The sequence below is a fragment of the Mugil cephalus genome, chromosome 4 (genome assembly GCF_022458985.1).
Source record: "Mugil cephalus isolate CIBA_MC_2020 chromosome 4, CIBA_Mcephalus_1.1, whole genome shotgun sequence".
Taxonomy (NCBI): Eukaryota; Metazoa; Chordata; class Actinopteri; order Mugiliformes; family Mugilidae; genus Mugil; species Mugil cephalus.
The window spans coordinates 17,682,708-17,702,729 of NC_061773.1; the positions used below are offsets into that span (position 1 = coordinate 17,682,708).

At 41.2% G+C, this 20,022-nt stretch overlaps 1 protein-coding gene across 1 annotated transcript in view; it reads left to right on the forward strand.

The window, feature by feature from the left end:
- ripor3 (RIPOR family member 3) overlaps positions 1–18,840 on the forward strand; it is a 58,164-nt gene extending 39,324 nt beyond the window's left edge. The window contains exons 9-26 of the mRNA XM_047582145.1: positions 1,769–1,832; positions 1,919–1,962; positions 2,368–2,493; positions 2,623–2,768; positions 4,396–4,522; positions 5,891–6,045; positions 6,615–6,839; positions 6,994–7,084; positions 7,644–7,907; positions 7,996–8,141; positions 8,229–8,394; positions 9,425–9,554; positions 9,768–9,932; positions 10,137–10,301; positions 12,996–13,198; positions 13,570–13,653; positions 13,758–13,848; positions 14,713–18,840. Of these exons, the coding sequence (XP_047438101.1) occupies positions 1,769–1,832; positions 1,919–1,962; positions 2,368–2,493; positions 2,623–2,768; positions 4,396–4,522; positions 5,891–6,045; positions 6,615–6,839; positions 6,994–7,084; positions 7,644–7,907; positions 7,996–8,141; positions 8,229–8,394; positions 9,425–9,554; positions 9,768–9,932; positions 10,137–10,301; positions 12,996–13,198; positions 13,570–13,653; positions 13,758–13,848; positions 14,713–14,813 (2,493 nt within the window). The 3' untranslated portion in view covers positions 14,814–18,840. The remainder of the gene's footprint in view (positions 1–1,768; positions 1,833–1,918; positions 1,963–2,367; positions 2,494–2,622; positions 2,769–4,395; positions 4,523–5,890; positions 6,046–6,614; positions 6,840–6,993; positions 7,085–7,643; positions 7,908–7,995; positions 8,142–8,228; positions 8,395–9,424; positions 9,555–9,767; positions 9,933–10,136; positions 10,302–12,995; positions 13,199–13,569; positions 13,654–13,757; positions 13,849–14,712) is intronic.
- The last annotated feature ends 1,182 nt before the right edge of the window (positions 18,841–20,022 follow it).

Sequence of the window (20,022 nt, forward strand, 5' to 3'; positions counted from 1 at the left end):
CTTGGTTCTCAGTTTTGGTCTGTGCTGTGTGACCTCCTGCAGAATCAGCCCACACAGAAGGCGGCAGTCTGCTCGACACATGCCGCTTCATCTGCTGGTCTTCATGTTAGACTGTTCTTTGCCAGGAATTCATCACTTTGAGTCATTTTACTTTGGTGGAGTTTAGTTTAATGAATATACCATACAGGAAGTCTGTTTCATTGAAATGTTCCAGAGTGGAAATTTATAGTATAAGTTTATTTCATTCGGATAAAACACCATCTATCGCAACATCCACAGTTTAATCAATAATACACATCTGGTACATACAGTAAACATATTCCTATCTCTAGCACTCTGTAATATGTAAAAAAAAGTCCAAACACACAACAATATCTTTACCACCTGTGGGAGTCAGTTACTTAAAGGTCCCATATTATGCAAAATTCACTTTAGAAAGGTTTTCTAACAGTAATATGTGTATGAGGCCCCTGAAGTAAAATAAATAAATAAAATCTGTCACTTCCTTCACGTGCTTGCTGCACTTTTTAGTGAATGCGTGCTCAAACAGGCATATTTGAGATTTTTCCCTCCTTGACGTCATGAGGGGAAATATATACAAATGGCAAAGGTGCTAGCAACCGTAACAATTACCCTTACAGTTAGCGAAAGCTAGCGTTAGCCACATGGTAGCAACTGTAACAACACATACGAACAAAACAAGTAACATATTTTTTTAACTAACCATTCATAAACGTCCTGCTCTGAACTTCTACAGGGGTCTCTCCTTCTGGGTCGGGTTCTGGTTCAGACTGGTGAGGTCGAATGACAGCGTCTCTACCAGCCATAGTCATAAATCCACCGTAAACATTAGCGCATGGTAACGATGGTAACGTCAGAGAAAGAAGCGCCTCTTCCCGGAAGGGGCGTGGAGTAGGCGTGTGCAGACACAGCTTATTAGCATTTAAAGGTACAGACACGGAAGCAGCCTGTTCTCATTAGAGCTCACTAGAGATACGTTTTTTTTTGACTGGCTGAAATTCAGGTCCAAGGCTGAATTTGCGGTAATACACTAAACAATGATGTTGGACCTCTGACACCTATATGACATTGTTGAAAAAATTTATAATATGGGACCTTTCGAGAGCTGATATTTGGTGGTTTCTTCACTTTTATCCTCTGCTGTCAAGTGTGAAGTTGCCCTGCAGTGTGGATTTAATTGCTGGAAAGCATTGCTGGCATTCCTCAGGAGCTCCTGGCTCATTGTGTGAACTTGTTTTAATGGGCTGCACCAAGACTCCCAAACACCTGTTTATGTTCTTAACCAAACCACTACAACAGCGTCTATTCTACGAGGACCAGCAGCCAGTGAAACAGAGCTATATTAAAGTCAAAGATCCAAGTATCCAGAGGTGGAGGGATGGAATTATTCAGATAATTTGATGTACTAAAAGAACCAACCCAAAAAAGTCCACAACTTTAATCAAATCTTAGAAATTGAATGGCATGCGAACATTTAGTGAGAAGTACATATTTAATCTTTAATAAGCAGTGTTTTGTGATTTTCTGTATTTCTTATATAAAACTGACAATCATGTATTAAGTAAAACTGCCACATAAATAGATGAACAATACTCATACACAACTTCAGGTTTACTAATGCATATTCTTTAATAATATAGATATTTGCAGGATGCATGCTTGAAAGATCAGTATTCTGGATAAAAACCTTCAGAAAAAAAGTGTCCCAAGAAAAATATTACAAGTCTGTTTCTCCTTCACTCTGCAGGACATGTCAACCATGGAAGGAGATTTAGAAATCCTCCTTGGAGAGCTACACATCAAAATGAAGGGTACACACACACCCACCCACATTCCCAGAGCAGTGTGCAGGTTATCAGAGAAACTTAATCTTGCAAACATGTGTTTTCCCTCACAGGTCTGATCGGCTTCGCTCGACTCTGCCCTGGAGACCAGTACGAGGTGGGCTACTCTATTAAAAAGGAGAATTTCAACATTTGGGCCTCAAGAGCTTTAACCGAATCACAAGATAACATGCAACATGCTGAAACTTTTTGTCCTAGACTAATGATCACAAATCTGTGTCATGAACGTGTGGTTAGAAACAGAGCTAGCTGTTTAGTATTGAAGGCTGCGGAGGTTGATAGTGTACAACTGTTACCACAATTAAGTACTCTATTACAAGTGAAAACAAGAAAATATAAACATATATAAACAGTGTTTTTGAAATATCGAAATAAATCTTTAAAAGTCTTAGTTATCTCATTCCTTTATTGCCACCCCTCACCATCAGTTTGTATTATTTTCATTAGAAAAATGGCTGAGTTGTTGAATAAGTCATGGTCGATGCTATCATGTCTTGACCAGGTGGTGGTGCGGTTGGGCCGTCAGCGATGGAGGATCAGAGGAAAGATCGAATCAGACGACACTCAGTCCTGGGATGAAGAGGAGATGGTCTTCCTCCCACACATACACCACAACTTTGAGATTAAGGTCCGCACTTCTCAGCAGCTTCTAAATTAATGTTGAAAACTGAAATGAAGTATGTTTAACCCTGTGATATCTGGCTTATGTGAGTGCGTGCAACCGGTGTCTAATAATCCACTGAATCCCTTCTTTTAGGTGACAGAGGCGAAGGGTTTGGGTTGGCTGCTGGTTGGTATGGTAACGTGTGCCAGCGCAGACTTCTTCGTGGCGAGGCCGCAGCTGATGTTGGTGGACATCACGGAGCTGGGAACCATTAAACTGCAGCTGGAAGTCACCTGGAAGTACGGACACACACAAACACACACGCACAACTCACCCATGAGATATAAGCACAGAGAGTCTTCAGTAAACGTGTTCCGATGTGAAACTAAATAATAAGGTTTGACAGTATAACTCCACCCTGAATCTGTAAAAAATATGTGTGTTTACATGCCCTAAAACATCATGCACAAAGTGGTACCGCTCACTGTGGAACATCTCCTCTGCCAGAGACAGTTTTGCTGAATTCATGAAGCAGAAGAAGATGACCAAGACATAGCCATGTCTTGAAATAACTTGTTTGAATAAATCTTGGTTTGCTACCTCTGTGTTTTATTCCAGCCAAGTGTTTACATTGGTATTAGGAGCTGTTATTTTGCTATTGATCCGGGTTCTCTGTCTGAAGATTATTCCCGGGTGTTCTAGTCAGCAATTAATGACATTTTAACCACGTGACTTCTGGCTCAGAGCCGTTTCTTCCGTCGGTGGAAAGGATTTGACGGAAAGGCGAAGTAGGGTAGAGCGAAAGCCCAATAACTTGATGACATGATGTGGGAATATGTGTGGACAGCTGTGTTAGTATAAAAAATGGAAATGTCTTATGAAAATGTCAGAATTTTTGTCTTGACCCTTGACATTGTGGCCCCTCTTTCTCCCATCCTGCAGCCCCTCTGCCGTGTAGATATCAAGTTGCATGAATCACATGAATGACAGGTGCAGCTGGTCCACACGACCATCGGAAACCTTCCTCTCATGACGGAGTGAACAAATAAAAGATCTGCTGGCGTTTCTTTTCCCTCTCTTTTCTTTACTTCTCTTTCTGAAATAGTCAGACCAGGTACTTTACCTCACGTAAACATCTGCAAAACAAGGCCAGGCATCAAGCAACACCAAGCGCCGTTATCACACGAGTCGCCCTGCAGAATGTCGAGCTTTTATTTTCTTAATTCTCTTCCTCCGTCTCCCCTCTACCTCTAACCTGAGCCAGCTGTTGGCGAGCTGATTGAACACAGAGCTCACACCATACTCACACACGGCCGCGCACACTAACGCCATGACAGATCGCATTTCAGGCTCTGGAGAAGCCAGTTGGGGGACGTTTCATACGCTCTCCCTGGAAAGATTGAAAAATCACGCGCGAGCCTGCCAGACTCACAGTCGTGAAGCAAAACAAAAGAGCGATGTGGCCACGCACACAAATGAGTGGCATGTCGCAGGCTTCTTTTAAAAAATGTAAACTTTTAAAACAAATGTGACGGAGCTGATTAGGCAAAACCAAAAAATGCAGCTGTGAGCAGCAGACGACGGACACTTACTGGGTCGGAGCTCAGACTGATGGGAGAAGCTGACTTAGGAAAATAAATAAAACGTGTCTGGTGTGAATATCTGCAGGAACTCATACACATCGAGCATGACGCTATGCGTGCATGCACAAGTAGCAATGTCTCTCCCAAGACAGAAATGTCTTTTTATAGACACACTAAGGAAAAACAAAATGCCAACAGATGATTATTCTGCGTAGCTAAAACAAGCCATGGGAATCACGCTGATGTGACGCTGTGATGATGAAGTTGAAAGCAGATATTTGCGATGATATTTTCTGTTGTCTCTTAATGTTTCTAAGTGTTACGTGTGTATTGGCACTTGCAGCCCGTTTGACAGCGCTGAGAAGATGAGGCCTCTCTCTGTCAGCAAGCAGTCGGTGTCCAGCAGAAAGAGTTCAGTCTACAGCTGGACGGCACCGAGCACCCCGTCCTTCACAGAGAAATACTTTATAGTGAGTATACAAACATTTTTATTTGTCTCTCTATTGCACACGTACAACTGAAAGAGTTGGGACAAAGAAGTCGGACGTTATTTACTCTGTAATAGTATAATATACACCCACTTGCCACTTTATTAGGTACACCTGTTCAATTGATTGTTAAAAAAATAGCTAATCATGGCTGCAATTCAATGCATTTACTGATGTAGAGGTGATCAAGACAACTTGCTGAAGTTTGAACCGAGCATCAGAATGGCGAAGAAAGGGGATTTAAGTGACTTTGAACGTGGTATGGTTGTTGGTGCCAGACGGGCTGCTCTGAGTATTTCAGAAACTGCTGATCTACTGGGATTTTCACACGCAACCATCTCTAGGGTTTACAGAGAAAGGTCCGAAAAAGAGAAAATATCCAGTGAGCAGCAGTAGTGTGAACGAAAATGCCTTGTTGATGTGAGAGGTCAGAGGAGAATGAGCGGACTGGTTGGAGATGATAGAAAGGCAACAGTAACTCAAATAACCACTGGTTACAACCAAGAAATGCAGAATACCATCTCTGAACGCACAACAGCCTTGAAGAAGATGGACTAGAGCAGCAGAAGACCACACCGGGGCCACGCCTGTCAGCTAAGAACGGGAAACTGAGACTACAGTTGGCACAGGCTCAAAAAAAATGGACAATAGGAGATTGGAAAAATGTTGCTCCGGTCTGACGAGTCTTGATTTCAGCTATGACATTCGGATGGCAGGGTCAGAATTTGACATAAACAATATGAGAGCTTGGATCCACCCTGCTTTGTATCAACAGTTCAGGCTGGTGGTGTAACGGTGTGGGGGATATTTTCTTGAAACTTTGGGCCCCTTAGTACAAACTGAGCATGATTTAAATGCCACAGCCTTCCTGAGTATTGTTGCTGACCATGTCCATCCCTTTATGACCACAGTGTTCCCATCTTCTGACAGCTACTTCCAGCAGGATAATGCACCATGTCACAAAGCTCATATCATCTCAAACTGGTTTCTTGAACATGACAATGAGTTTACTGTACTCCAATGGCCTCCACAGTCACCAGATCTCAGTCCAATAGAGGAACCTTTGGGATGTGGTGGAATGGGAAATTAGATGTGCAGCCGACAAATCTGCTGCAACTGCGTGATGCTATCATGTCAATAAGGACCAAAAACTCTGAGGAATGTTTCCAACATCTGGTTGAAAGTATGTCATGAAGAATTAAGGCAGTTCTGAAGGCAAAAGCGGGTCCAGCCTTTTACTAGCAAGGTGTACCTAATAAAGTGTCCGGTGAGTGTATATACAAGCAAAGAAAGGAACATTAGGAGTCCCAGAGTGATGCACAGCTTCCTTTTTTCTTGTTTTCTCTTCAGTCGATGGTGCGTGAGCTGCAGGATCAGGAAGGTTCGCTCCCATCTCTGGTGTCTAAAGGCCGTCACAACAGAGGAGGCGTGTCTCTGCTCAGCTACCTGTCCAACCCTTCGCACACCTCCTTCACGTCCAGCCCTCATAGCCCTTACACCCCGAGGTATGTGAGGGACGCTATGCAGACAATACACGTTACCACAATTAGCAAGTAAATTTTAAATGCCATAATACGCAAAGTCTACATGGTATTAAATAATCCTAATACTTCCAGAACTTTTTGAGGGTTGTTGTTTACATCCAGGATCAATGACTTAATGTACACTTTCTTATATTGATTTGAAAAGGTTAAATTTTGCAAGATAAACCACTGGAAATGACAGATTCTTCTTGGGATCCTACTGAGGAGGTTAAATCTGTAGCAGTTTTATTGCTCTGTGTCAACAGTAAGTTATTCTGCTGCACAGAGTGTAAGAATACACTATGCAAAACTTGAGTAATAACTACAATGTGACTTTCAGACTTTTTACCCACCAATTAAGAATAAAATTAAATTGAAAAATAAGTTTTAATGTTCCACTTAAATAGGACAGTGGCAATAGAAAAGCTGCTATCAGCTCTTGTAGGCCAGCATGGTAAAACAAACATGAGCGTAAAGCAAAGCTGTAAAGTAAAAAAATGTGAATATAAATCATATTTATTTGTCTTGTGTGAAATGAATTTCCCACTTAGTCTCACGCGGGCTCACAGCTACCCCTCCAGCCACAGTCAAGGCACCAGTCTGGGAGGAAGCCAGACTCATCTGTCCCTGGGAGAGGAAGGATCTCTGGAGGAGGAGGAGCAGGACACGAGGAAGAGTATGGATGAGAAAGTGGGGGAGGAGAAGTGGGGAGGAGTGTTAGAGAGCCCCTCCTCTCCAGAAGACAGTGAAACCAGTTCCCCTGTGGCCTTACAGAGGTGAGGACACGTACACTTCTCCAAAAGTTTGGATTCTCATTCGATTCAGTGGCAACGTTTATCCAGACCTTTGACTGGTCATGTATGAATGTGGTAATGCTCGATGTTAATCATCCTGGAGAATTTTTGATGATGCTTCTGGCTTTTGACGCAGGTCGAGCACTCCAGACATCCTCAGGAAGAACACGGCCGGGGAACCAGACCCTGAGACAGATATTACAGCCCAGATTCAGGAAAATGTGCAGGTGAAAAGCACTTAAAGTGCATCAAGTTTTATACAAACATTTAGCATTCAACAGTGCATGATAGTAATAGTCTAGATAGACAGGAGACTGTATTTGAGGAGTGACATCGCTCAGACAGCAACAAAACAAAACCTTTTGATTTCTGTCTCTGCGTGGCCTGTAACTCCTCTGACACGTAATGACACTGGCTGCCAGGATTTGTTGTAAAGCTTCACATAAACAGCGAATTGAAAGAAAATCGAGTATATGAGTTTAAAGTTTCATTTTTACATTCTGCAGTCAGACATATCCAGTTATCTTAAATGAAGCCTAAGAACATCTGGTCCATATTACTTGTCTTTGATGGGAAGAAATAAAATTTAGTCAGTCTAATGCAGCATAATAACTTATTGAATTTCCTTGTTTTGGTCTTCTTATCATTTCTCCAGCTTTTGCTGTCTTCTCTCTGCTACTCTCTGTCATCCAGTCTTGTGTCTTCTGTTCGTAATTCTCTCTTGTTGTTGTAATTTTCCTCTCATTTCCTCCTCTCATCATTTAAACATCCCCATATTTGCTCCAGGACTCCCCAGATTGTGAGGTGGACGGTGCCTCGGCTTCGCCCACGCCCTCCGCTCAGCCTCCAGCTGTGTCCCCTTCCTCCCCCGCGGGAGCTGCCCTGGCTCAGGGAAAGCCGGGGGTGAGCGGTGTCCAGCGCAGGGCCCAGGCCCTCAGGCTGGGAGCCCTGATCGCAGAGCTGGAGAAAACACTGCAGGACCAGAGCTGCTCGGACAAGGAGCTAAGAGCCCTGGACCACCAGATACTGCACCTGGCAACCATACTCAAGGTACCTGTGTGTATTTATACACATCTATACACAGAACCACGTGTGGGCAAACACGATGTTAGCGGTTTCTATCTTTCGGTGGTTCCAGAATGACCTCTCCCTGCTGAGAGGCTCGTCATCAGAGGAGACTCTGGCCGTTGAGGAAGTCCTGGGCAGCTTTGACTTCCTGTCGCATGATTTTAATGCAGATGATGACGCTTCCTGTCTGGGCAGCATAAGACTAAAAGACAGCGGGTGAGACACCAAAGAGCAACTGACTTGGCACCAGCTTGTCGGGAAATAACTCATCTTCCTTTCTCTTTTTTCATTTTCATCAATCAGCATCAGTTCGTTCCAGCAGAGCACTCTGAGGAGCCTCGGCATCCTCTCTCAGGACAGCCAGTCAGCTTCTGAGGAAGAGCTGGTCATCACCCCGCTGACTTCTGGGAACTGGAGTCTAGACCAAGCTCTGGAGACTCACCTGGATATCTGTTGCATCCTGCTACAGGTACAGGACGTTCACAGTCTATGTCCTCGTTAGTTCTTTTTTTTTTTTTTTTTTTTGGATTAGACCGCACATCTCATGTCATCTGGAGTGTTATACTTGATACTGAAAAGAAAAATACATCAATCTTTTTGCATCTCGATCCCTGGCTGCTTGTTTTGAAAACACTTTCTTACCTTTTGAGCTTCTGAGAATTTTTATCAAATACCTGAAAGTGATGCAGACTTCTTTATACTTCTTCTACTATATTGTAAGGTGGGAAGAGAAACTGGGGTCCATGATACAAAGGGAATTATTGTATATTGCTTTAAAAAAAAACAGGTAACAAAATGAACATCCATCAGATGTAGAATTTACAGTAGTGGAGAAGGCAAATGGAAACACTTTAATAAAAACATGTTCTGGAAGTAAAGCATGAAACATATTAAATGTATTGGATCTGACTAGTGATTGCAACACAAATAAACTTGTAAACATATACAATAACATAAATAATATATAATTATTATTATATATAATATAACCAAATCTGATGATGGATTGTTGGCATTATGTGACTGTAACACTCACTCTTAGGTCATATTTGTAGCTGCATTTGTGATTCTGATCTTGCTTTTTCTCTCTCTTCCTTTTTGAATAAAAGTAGGAAATGACAGAAATCTAATAATGAGTATTATAAAAGTGGCAACCGTCCAGATATACGACTAATTCAAGATAAATTTCAACAAAACTCATATTACACACTAAATCTAGTTTCAACCTTTCTGACATTTTCAATTTATAGTGTAATCATGAAAAGTTAAGGTTATAGAAAACATATTTTTTTGAAAGTAACAGAAAGACATCTCACAAAAATAAAAATGGATTTTCAGTTCTAATAAATGATTGGAATTCGACTTATCTGTTGAATCTTGGGGACTTTGTGCTGTGTGAGCACACAGGAGCCACTAGATGGCAGCCAAAGCAGCATTTCCAGCCTGTGTGTAGTGTGTGTAATTCTAAATCAAACTGTTGCGCACAATTGTCTCCTCAGATGATGAAAGCGACCGACTTCGGCCCCTCTAGGAGGGAGCTGCTGGGGGAAATGTCTCTGCAAGCTGAAGTCCTGGACAGAGTCAGCTGTCTGCTGCTGGAGAAGAACGACAGCATCTCCGCACGAGACAGTTAGTGGAAAATCTTTTCATCTGTTATCTGAGACGACATCAAATCGTTTATAACAGGTTTAGCGAGACGATTTGAGTGAACCCAAACTGAGAAAACACACTTTATATCCGAGCAAAAGAATGAAAGAAAAAGTACCAATTGCTTTTTTTTTGTGTGTTGTCTCTTTTCTGTATAAAGGTAACCATAAAACTTTTGTGCTCTTCATCCTTCAGTCCTCCCTAAGGCCCAGAGAACGAGGGATGTGCTGCTGTTCTGGGGGGAGTGTGTAAACGACGGCAGCTCTCCTTTCTGTTGCCACGTCGACAGCTTCTCCAGAACGCTGAGGAAGCGTTACACACACAAGGTGAAGGCCAAGCAGCCCGGGCAGTCAGAGAAAGGTACGTAAGCACGTCACCACCTTAACACCCCTACACTCATGTATCTACGTCTTGTTGGAGGATGATGAGCATCAGTGTGTTACATCAAAGAGTCACATGGGAAACACAGAGACTCAAAGGCCAGGAGCAAACTGTAAATGTGTCAAACTGACTAATTCAGTCAGAGGCAATGCTTTGATTTGCCCCTTTCTCCGTCTTCTGCAGTGTTTTCTCAGCTCGTGCAGCAGGTCCAGACATCCTGCCGGGTGCTGCCCTGCTCTCGGCCGGTCTGCAGCCCGGAGAGAGTCACCCTCTTCCAGCTGTCAGTGTATCTGAAACGCTGGAGCTTCCAGGAGCTGGGAGAGCACATCTCCCGCCTCTCCAAAGAAGGTACTGTTAACAATTCAGAACCATGCAAATCAAGAAAATTATTTCAAATGTCGCATAATTAATTAATAATTACTTCTTTTTAAATTACATTTATTAAAACCTTCTATTGAATCAAATGTAGCAGTGCAACCATGTACAAATACTTCATTTGGAAAAGTCACATTCCTTTTTTATGAAATAATTGGAGCAACATGTATATATGTATATAAAAGTATTTATTATGCAAAAATGAAATCTTTTCTTCTGTGTTTAAAAACGTACTGAATATGTATATATGGTTTATACTGTTTAACGAGGGCTAAACCTTAACAATAAATATATATTGCTTGAAATGTCCCAGTGTCGACGCTGTAAGATAAATGTAGTGGAGTAAAAGGATAATATGTAGCATAAAACATTTCCAGATTTGTACATAAATACAGTATTTAAGTAAACCTTTCCACCACTGTCTTTACCAAATGTAAATGATTTGGAGTTTTATTTATTTATCGCAAAAAGTGCTGACAAATTCAATATTAAATGGCCGGGGTATGAGTTTAAATAAATAATTACATGTGATCACTTAAATATGCTCATAAACGTGTCCATTTCCCTTCACTTTATAGTGTAAGGTAGAGTGTGTCCTTATTCAGTCCTTTCCACTCATTAATATTAATTTAATTCAAGTAATTAAATAATATTTTTCAGGGCTTGTGCGACTTCAAATATTTGAGAGGAAACAATTATCGTATTGTGAGCGAACGTCTCTATGTTAATCAGTTATTAATAGTTACAGTTGGAATTTATGTTTGTTGTTGCAATTAAATCGTAACAATAAATAAATTCTCAGTTTTTTTTAGCTGGTCGTGAAATTCTGTGATTCAGTCGCTCACATCCTGTGCATCTCCTGGGGGCTAAGCCTCCCCTGCCCTTAAAACCTAGTGACGCCCCCTGGTAGAAACTGAGTTGTGCAAATAAAAGAAGCAGAACTCAAAACACAACGCGTGCTCCTCTGGTTCCAGCTTCCAAACAACCGTAGGACACTAAACATACAATATTTGTTTTATATGAATCCGACTAAACATCTTTTAATAGAGCTGACTTGGCAGCCGGTATTACGCATGACAGGCATCTCTGAAGTTTGTGTATGGCGCCACCAGTTGTGTATTTGAGGAATGCCGTGTTGTAATCGTTCCACTAGGCGGCTTTATGATCCGAAAACATTCCAGATATTTCAGCAGACTTATGGCATCTGGACCATCTGTTAACATTACATCCAAATGGTCTCGTCAAACAAACTGGGTGTGTTTTTCTTCTGCCGTATCTTTGTGAGGACAGTTGTGGGTTTTAAATCTTGCAAGAGCATTCATGGAACGCGAGGACTCTCAGATGAACTGTGTGAGGTTTCAGGCCTGGGTTTTAGGCTTCGGGTTAGAGTTGGTTCAAGTTAGAGCTGAGCAGTTCAGGTTAGCGCAGGGGCCTGGAAATAAGAATGAGAGTCCTCACAAATATAGAAGTACTGGGTTTGTGCAGCTGATGCTCCCAGTGAAGGATCAATAAAGCTTCAACAACCACATGATTCATGTTGGTGCCAAAATATGAAGATGAAATACTGAGGATACATCCTCCCTCACTGCCTCTCCGTCTTCACTTGGCCTCAGTAAACACATGTCATCTGTTATTAAACTGCTAAACGTTTGGTTTGCACGCCACGTACAAAACTGCCAAAATAACAACACAGTGTTTCTGTGCTTAATTTAATCCAGGATGTACAACGGCAGAAATAACTCTGGGTGGGTGAACTCAGCACGGCATAAGTCAGACAGAGAGTGCCAGAAAGATTAGATGTTTTTTACTATATATTCTATTTGGAGTTGTAGAAATGCTACATCTAATGTCCTAGTGCACAGGTCTTCAACAGACGGTCCGGGACCCCTAGAGGGTCCGTGGAGGTACTACAGGGGGGGTTGGATAATCTTTGGTTGTTTAGATGTTTTTATACATTTTTTAATTTTCCCCCACAAATTTAAATTTCTTTAAATATACATTAACATGAATCTAACATATTTTAGTAAGGCACAATATATAATGTGTATTTTATATTAATTTATTGTGTTTATGGCAGTTGCATAACCACCTTAATGTTGCAAGTATTTGAAATAAGAAAAATATTAGAACCTGTATATTATTTGAATAACTTAATATTGAACGAAAAAAATATGATAATAATAGTATTTACAAATAGCACTAGACCAAGTTTAATATAGAACACATAGTAGGTAGGGGGTCCCTACTTAATCTCTCCATCCAACGTTTGCGGGTCCTTGGCCTGAAAATCGTTGAAGACCCCTGTCCTAGTGCATCATAAACTGTTAATGTGTTGCACAGACAGAATTAAACTTTTTTTAAACCTAGATTTGTTTCCAAAGTCAAGAAATGTAAAGATGTCTCTTATACAATTCTGAAGAGATTTTTGAAGTTCCTTGATTATGCATTAAAGTTCATCTAGATAAAAATTTTACTGGGTGAAAAAAAAAATGTTTTCATCTTAAACACATTTCTGTTGCAAAGTTGGACAATTTAACATGGAGGTCTATGGGATGGACTCACCGTTGGAGCCAGCCTCTAGTGGTCGTTTGAGGAAGTGCTTTTTTTTCACACTTGGCTTTGGCTTCATTTTTCATCCATGACCCAATCATTCCTTGTGTCTTTCAGAGTACATCCTGTCCACCCTGAAGAGCCCCAAACGGAGGCGGGCTTTAAACAAACTACGGGGGCGGAGCATCTCGGAGCTCCTCCCACTAAGAGAAACCTTGCGGACTCTTGCCGACCTGCAGCTCGATTCCAACCACAGAGTCTGCAAAGCTGCCTCCAACTGCATCAGCAGAGCTTCCGGCTACAAGGCCTTCAGGAGCAAGGTACATCAAACCAAATACAGGATGCTTTTTCAGAGACTAGGAAACTTTTTTAAGAACTTTTACGTTGGCTCTTGCAGTGCACAACACTGACACTGTTAACATTTATTGACATAAATATTTAGACACAGAAATACATCCTACAAGAATATGAGATTTGAAGATCTACCACAAAAATCCAGTTAAAGCCGTCATTGTTTTGTGTTGTTTGTAGAAATTATATTTGTTTGGCTCAAAACTTTAGCTCATATGGTCTCTCAGTCTTCTCTGACACATCATCCATACATCCTCTTTCGTCTCGTCCACTTTTGCCACAACACACAACAACAAAAGTATCACCTCTCTTTTGTTTCTGTGTTCATCCTCTTCTCCAGGCATTGGTTTACTACACAGAGAGTCTGAAAAGCACTGACGTTCACATCCAGCACGGCTCCTGTTTGGCCCTTAAATGCCTCAGGGTGAGTAGCACGTATTGCACGAGCTCAGCAGACACGGCATCACTCACAGAAGCAGCTTTCAGCACGGTTTCATACACAATCCTCTGTCTGTTTGTGTTTGTCAGGCGGCAGAGAGCGTGGACCACATAGCAGATTTATGGAGATCAGAGGACGAAGATCTTCGAAGTGCGGCCAGAGAGACGGTCCTCTCCTTTGGTACAAACATGTCTTACTCTTCTTTCAGGAGCTCATCATTTATTAATTTATGTGGTTTTATTTTATTGTCTTTATATATTATTACCTGGGTGTGGTTATGGACAGTGATTTCAGCCTCCTGACACCTGACCTTTGGTTTGGTGTGCATTTTTAATTTCTCCATTTCTCTTTGTTTGGGATTAGTAGGACCTAAGGATAAAAATTAAACGAAAAATTAATCAGGAAGTAGTTTTTAGAAGAAAGAAAAATGTCCTCATGTGTGGACACAGGGATTAAACAAGTTTCAATTATAACATTTTTGAATCTTGATGATCAGCTGAAGAATGAAGCCACTGAAATGACCGTTATCATGTGTTTACACCAACTAGTATCTAGTTAAAAGGATAAAAGCTTAAATGAACCAGAATAAGCTGCCACAAACCTAAAACTCAATGTCCCCATATGAGGACGCAGGGTCTTAGGAGGTTAAAAACTGAACAATACAGTGGTTAAATCATTTTTTTCTAGCTGAGACTTTGATTCAATGTCAAGTCTTTCTTTTTAAAGATTTTGAAAGGGTCATCCGTGTTTTTATCTGATCTCATCCGCCGGACTAGTAGCATGTCAAGCTAGCAGTTTTTGCCTTTCATGCAAACAAGATCACATCTTCCGCGTCCAGTCCTCCCTTCACTGGCTCCCAATATGTTTTAGGACTGATTTTAAGATTTTAGCGTTTGCTTATAAATCACCTCTTCTTTGTCTTTAAGTGCTGACTTGTGTTTTATATATATTAACATGCTTTGACTCCTCTGTATAGAACTTTGGTCCACATTCTTTGTTTGTGCTTTGTGAATGTAGTGACATTTCCCTGTTGTGCGTCTGCAGGTAAAAAAGGACACCAGGCCTTCCAGAGGATGGACCAGCTGTACATTGAGATGGAGGAGGAAGCTTATCGTAACAAAGAGACTGAGATTACCATTCTATAGGAGACTATTGTGGATTTATAATAAACAGAGACCGTGAACACATCGACTCTCAAGGCCGGAGAAAAAATTCACGAACCTGAGCCATCTTACATTCTGGGAAACCTTGATTTTCTCATCAAAGAAGAATCTGATTCTTCTGCAACTCTGCAGATACCAAAGGAATGAAAGAATCAGAATTACTTTATTGATCCCAGGGGGAAATTGCTTAAGCAGAGGAGGATCCAATGATGGTGATTTTTCTCTGGAAGGATCTCTCGCTCACTGACGTTCGTCGATGATTTTTGCTCCAAGGCTCCGATATTTGCTTCGTCCTGCATTATGAGAACTTGAATTTATTTGCGTCAGCTATCTGGAGCTTTGTTTAAAGGAGATCTGCCGCAGTACCACTTATTATTTAACCTCATAAGACGATCTTGTGCAGCAGTCAGCAACCAGTCGGCATTGTTGTTTTATTTGAGAAATGAAGGATATATATGTTACATAATTATTATTATTTTACATGCCGCTGCAGTGTGGTTAAGAGAAACAATGAGGAGCAAATTATGAATATGAGGATTCGTGTTTCTTTTAGTTTGAATTTTTGTTTCAACAATAGTTTGAATAAATCCAAAATGGCTTCTGAAATATTTCCAGAAAGCAGCCAAAATGTCAAAGGGTTGTAGTCCAAACCGCTTTGGGAATCGTCATTTAAGAGATCTTCTTATTGTGTTAAGCTGTTGTTGTGTGGGAAAAAGTGGAAAGTGGAGCATCTGTGTGTTCGTGGCTGACGAGAGTGTGGATTGCCAGGGTTGATATTTGCAGTACATACAGTATGTGCATAGTTTTACTTTGAAAGAGGTAACAATCAATATGCAATGCAACAGGGGTCTTCAATGTTTTTCGGGCCAACGACCCCAAAAATTAGAGAGATTAAGTAGGGACCCCCTACCTACTCTATGTTCTTCTATAATAAACTCGGCCTAGTGCTACTTATAAATATACATTATAATCATCATTTTGCATTCAATATTATGCTATTCAAATAATGCACAGGTCCAAATATTCAATTTTTATTTCAAACATGTGCAACAGTAGGGTGACCGTGTCGGAAAATTGTGGGGGAAATTAAAAAAAAAAAAAAAAAAAAAAAATGTCTAATCAACCAAATATTTTGTGACCCTCCTGGAGCCCTACGCAATACAAAGTATAGCCATTTTATCACTTTATTTTATAGGACGAGGTCACTATATTACCCACAATGGTGCACTAGTGCATGACATGATGGTTTTAATGCAGGAAACACAAATGATCCAGTCTGATTTGACCATAAGGAAACCTTCACGTTAAACAAATATGCATGAGTGAAGAAAGAGGGAAAAAAGAAGTAAATGAATTACGAATTAAAAGCAAGGTATCTTATGTCCTTCAAAACAACAATAAATCTGATTTTTAGACAGCAAGTTCAGTTCAAATATCAGTTTATTCATTTTCACAAAACTTAAAAAAAGAAAAAGAAAAGTATTTAAAAACTCTCCTGTGCCAGTTTTTCTGGCTAAATTGGTGACCCTAACCCTTTAACAACAAATCGTGCAAACTCTGCAACAGGACTCCCTGCTATAAATCATACATCAAATCAAAGTTAAAATGTGAAATAACTGAGGTCTTTAAGAATTAAAATAAGAGTCGTTGCAATGTAAAACCAACAGACTTAAGTTCACATTATGGTGAGATTTATTTCCCAGTTACCGTCTTGTTTTTAGAGCAATCGCGTCTTAAAGCTGCTGCTGCTACTTGTGTCCAGGGCCGCTGCGAAGACGAGACGAAGCTGCAGGTTTGGTTTATTGGAAGTGTATGAATGTATGGACGGGTGTGGATATTGTGGTCATATTGTTTTTATCAGAGTTTCCATCAAGGGTGCTTTCTTCAAACTGCAAACAAGATCTCAAAAAGATGAGCACTCAGCATCAGTTTAAGTCTTAAGCCTCAATCAAAGGACTTAAAGTCAGGATAATCTGTGTGGGCGACGTCTGGAAGATGAAGAGATTTTATAAATAACTTGAAATCATGTTAATTGTGATAATAAAATGAGTTTGTATCATTAAAATGTTTTAGCCAATATTCTGATATCATTCTCTCCTTTTCAATCTACTCTACTGCGATCGCAGAAACAGAGACGGGTGCCGCCCTCTGTTGGCCGATCAGGTGAACTGACATCTGAGAAGTTCCCTGAACTGAGGATGCTTTCACTCACCACAGAGTAGATTTGGCTGCGGTTAAAATGACCTGCGACATCCATTACTGGGATATTTAAGGACTGTTTGTGAGGTCAATAAAATGTCCTGGGAAGATTTTTTTTTTTTTTTTTTTTTAAATCTAAAAAGCCTCATGATAACTCTTTCATCACAAATGTAAGAATTAAATCAACATTTTCAGCATACCAAGGCTCTCATGGTGGAAACCATGTCACGAATCAGCTCCACCGCGCCATTAAAATCTCATTACAGTGTTCAAATGTAGAGCAGCACGGGAAGAAAATGTAAGTGTTTTTTTTTTGTTTGTTTTTTTCTAAATAATCAGATGCTGAGTCAGATTAGCCCATAAAACCTAAAAATGTTGCATATCAACAAGAACCAGAGCCAGGTCTTAACTGGGTTCTCTGCATGTTCTGGTGTAGCCTCCTCCTGCACGAACAGGTGGTTCAGGATTTGAACTTTAAGAGGAAACATTTCAACATGTCAACATTCTTAGTTTTGACTGTGAAACTCTCGGAGTTAAAGACCGAACACCAATAATCTGCTCGTCTTTGGGAGTTTTTCCAGCTGCGGTATCGAGAAATGTTTTGGAAGAAGAAAGTAATGAAGGGATATAAGCAACATCAGCTGTGTTGGAACGGTAACGTTTGCTAATTTGCACTAAACTCAAAGGACCTGAGGCTGATGAGAGACGTAGTTGTGCAAATATTTGGTACAAAAGCTGGACTAAAAGTTACACAAAGTTGCTACCAGTCACCCTGAGAGGTACGTGAGTGAAAATCAATTCAATTTCTACCCAAATCAAAGTCCTTCATGTGTGACTGACAATATCTTAGTAAAACTAATACATGTTTAAATTTTAGGCAACGGAAATAATGGTTAAATAAAATAAAATAAAACCAATAAAACGTGTTTTAAAGAAATAATTTAAACCTATATAAACCTTTTTAGATAGCAGGGTGAGATCTAAGCTTGCAGGGGATGTTATTTTTTGTTGTTGTTCCTGGACTGTTTTTGTGTGATCTGGTCTGCTCTGCTCTGGGTGGGTGGTACATTTCTAAGTAACATCCACATGAATGCCAGGTCTAAAAGTTTCCTGCTAATCTCCTCGTAATTCTGCAGAATGACCAAAAAAACAAAAAACCAAAAAAAAAAAAACACAGATGGTGTCCAAAGTAAATTCTAATGCAAAACCTTTTACTCAGAAATGAAAATTCATTCCCCAAACACAGTTTTAATGTTTGATACAACACTGAATTCCACACGGTTTAACACGTTGAGAGGGAAAACTTTATTTAAATTAAAACCAAAGCAATCATGAAGCAGTGAGAAAGCACTGCGACGGGAGGCTGCACACACACGCACACACACACACACGCCAATAGGTACAGAACACCTCAGCTTGTGTCTGACAGCTAAATATAACACTTACAGCAGTGACACACAAGGAAACTCACACAACCAGAAAACTTCTGGGTCGATTTTCCCTCATTCCCTCAGTCAGCACTCTGCGCTTCTTATTGCTGCTGGAATCATCCCGTTTCCTTTTGGGTCACCGCTTTCGTTTTTTTTTTTGTTTTTTTTTACACTTACCAGCATGTCATGATCACAACAAATACACACCTATCTCACATTACACAAAAGTGTTTTTTCCATTCACCCTGCACGCAACCGCACATCCAGACTTTTCTACCCTTTGGATACTTTCAGCATTTTTTTATTTTAATTCATTAAAATGTGTGAACCTAACTTAAGGACAAACCAACCGCAAACCCATGCACGAGAAAAAGAAACTGGAAAAAAAAAAAAAAAAAAAAAAAAAGACAAAGTTGGGATTACGAGTCTGGTAGTAGGGGACATTCACACAGATCTGATGGGAAGGGGAGACGAGATGACGTGGAAAAGGGGGGCAGCTGCAGAGCACAGTGGGTCATAACGACAGGACAGTTCCTCAGCACTGTCGCACCGTTCAGAGGTGCGTTCGCGTGGCGCGCCGGCGACGGAGGAATTATTCACAGCATAGTCATTGATTGTCCAGTGTCAGTGTGCTCTCACTGCTGAGCGTTACGTGTGCAGGGCCACGGAGGCGTCCCAGTTTGGTCGCGTGGGACCGTCGTGGCGGCTCCTCACCGAGACGCCGGCTTTGTTTGTTACTTCGTAATACTGCATGGCCGCACGTGCAGTTTTTAAGAAGGGGTCTAAGTAAATTTTGGCAGTTTGCAGAGCGGAATATTTTCATTCTAAAACGATGTTTTGGGGGAAAAGTGAAGCCGCTCCTGGAAGTAAACGCGTCAGAGGGCGAGTCGGGAGCCGGAATACTTGAACACAGCGGTGACTTTGGGCCGATGTCACGTGTGGCGTACGCTATATATCATCTATTTGTCACTGAAATGCTGGAGTGAAATCAGCTGAAAGTGGATTTTTTTTTTTCTTTCTTCAGCACCGAGTTCACACGTTCACACGTTTTCCTTTTTGCATTTCAAGTTTTTTTTTTTCCTCGTTCCTTACAGCATGGCGAAACAGCATCCACAGTCCTTCGAAACTGGCTCCTCTCTTCTTCCGTCTTTGGCTGGGTCCCCTCCGCGCTCCCTTTCCGTCTTCTGTCAGCACCACCTCTTTAGCACTTTAGCCCCAAAGTGTGGTCCGTCCCCCGCTCACAGCATGGCAGTGTCTTTCTCCGGTAATTATCCAGTAACCCGTCACCCTTCACACCCCCCTCATGCCCCTCCGCATTATTCCTCTTCCTCCCTCTCTCCTAAGTCCCGACAATCGCTGGGTTGTGGGCAGCGTCCGGCAGAGCGGCATCCTGGCAGTGGTAGAGGAAGCAGTTACCCCAGCAGCTGTAGCAGATGAGGAAAAGGGCAGCCAGGAAGACCAAGGCACAGATGGTGCAGGGTTTCCTCTCCAGTAGGAAGCTGAGCAGGTAGAAGCCCATGAACATGGAGTGGTTGAACCACAGGGCTGGGTTCAGCGGTTTG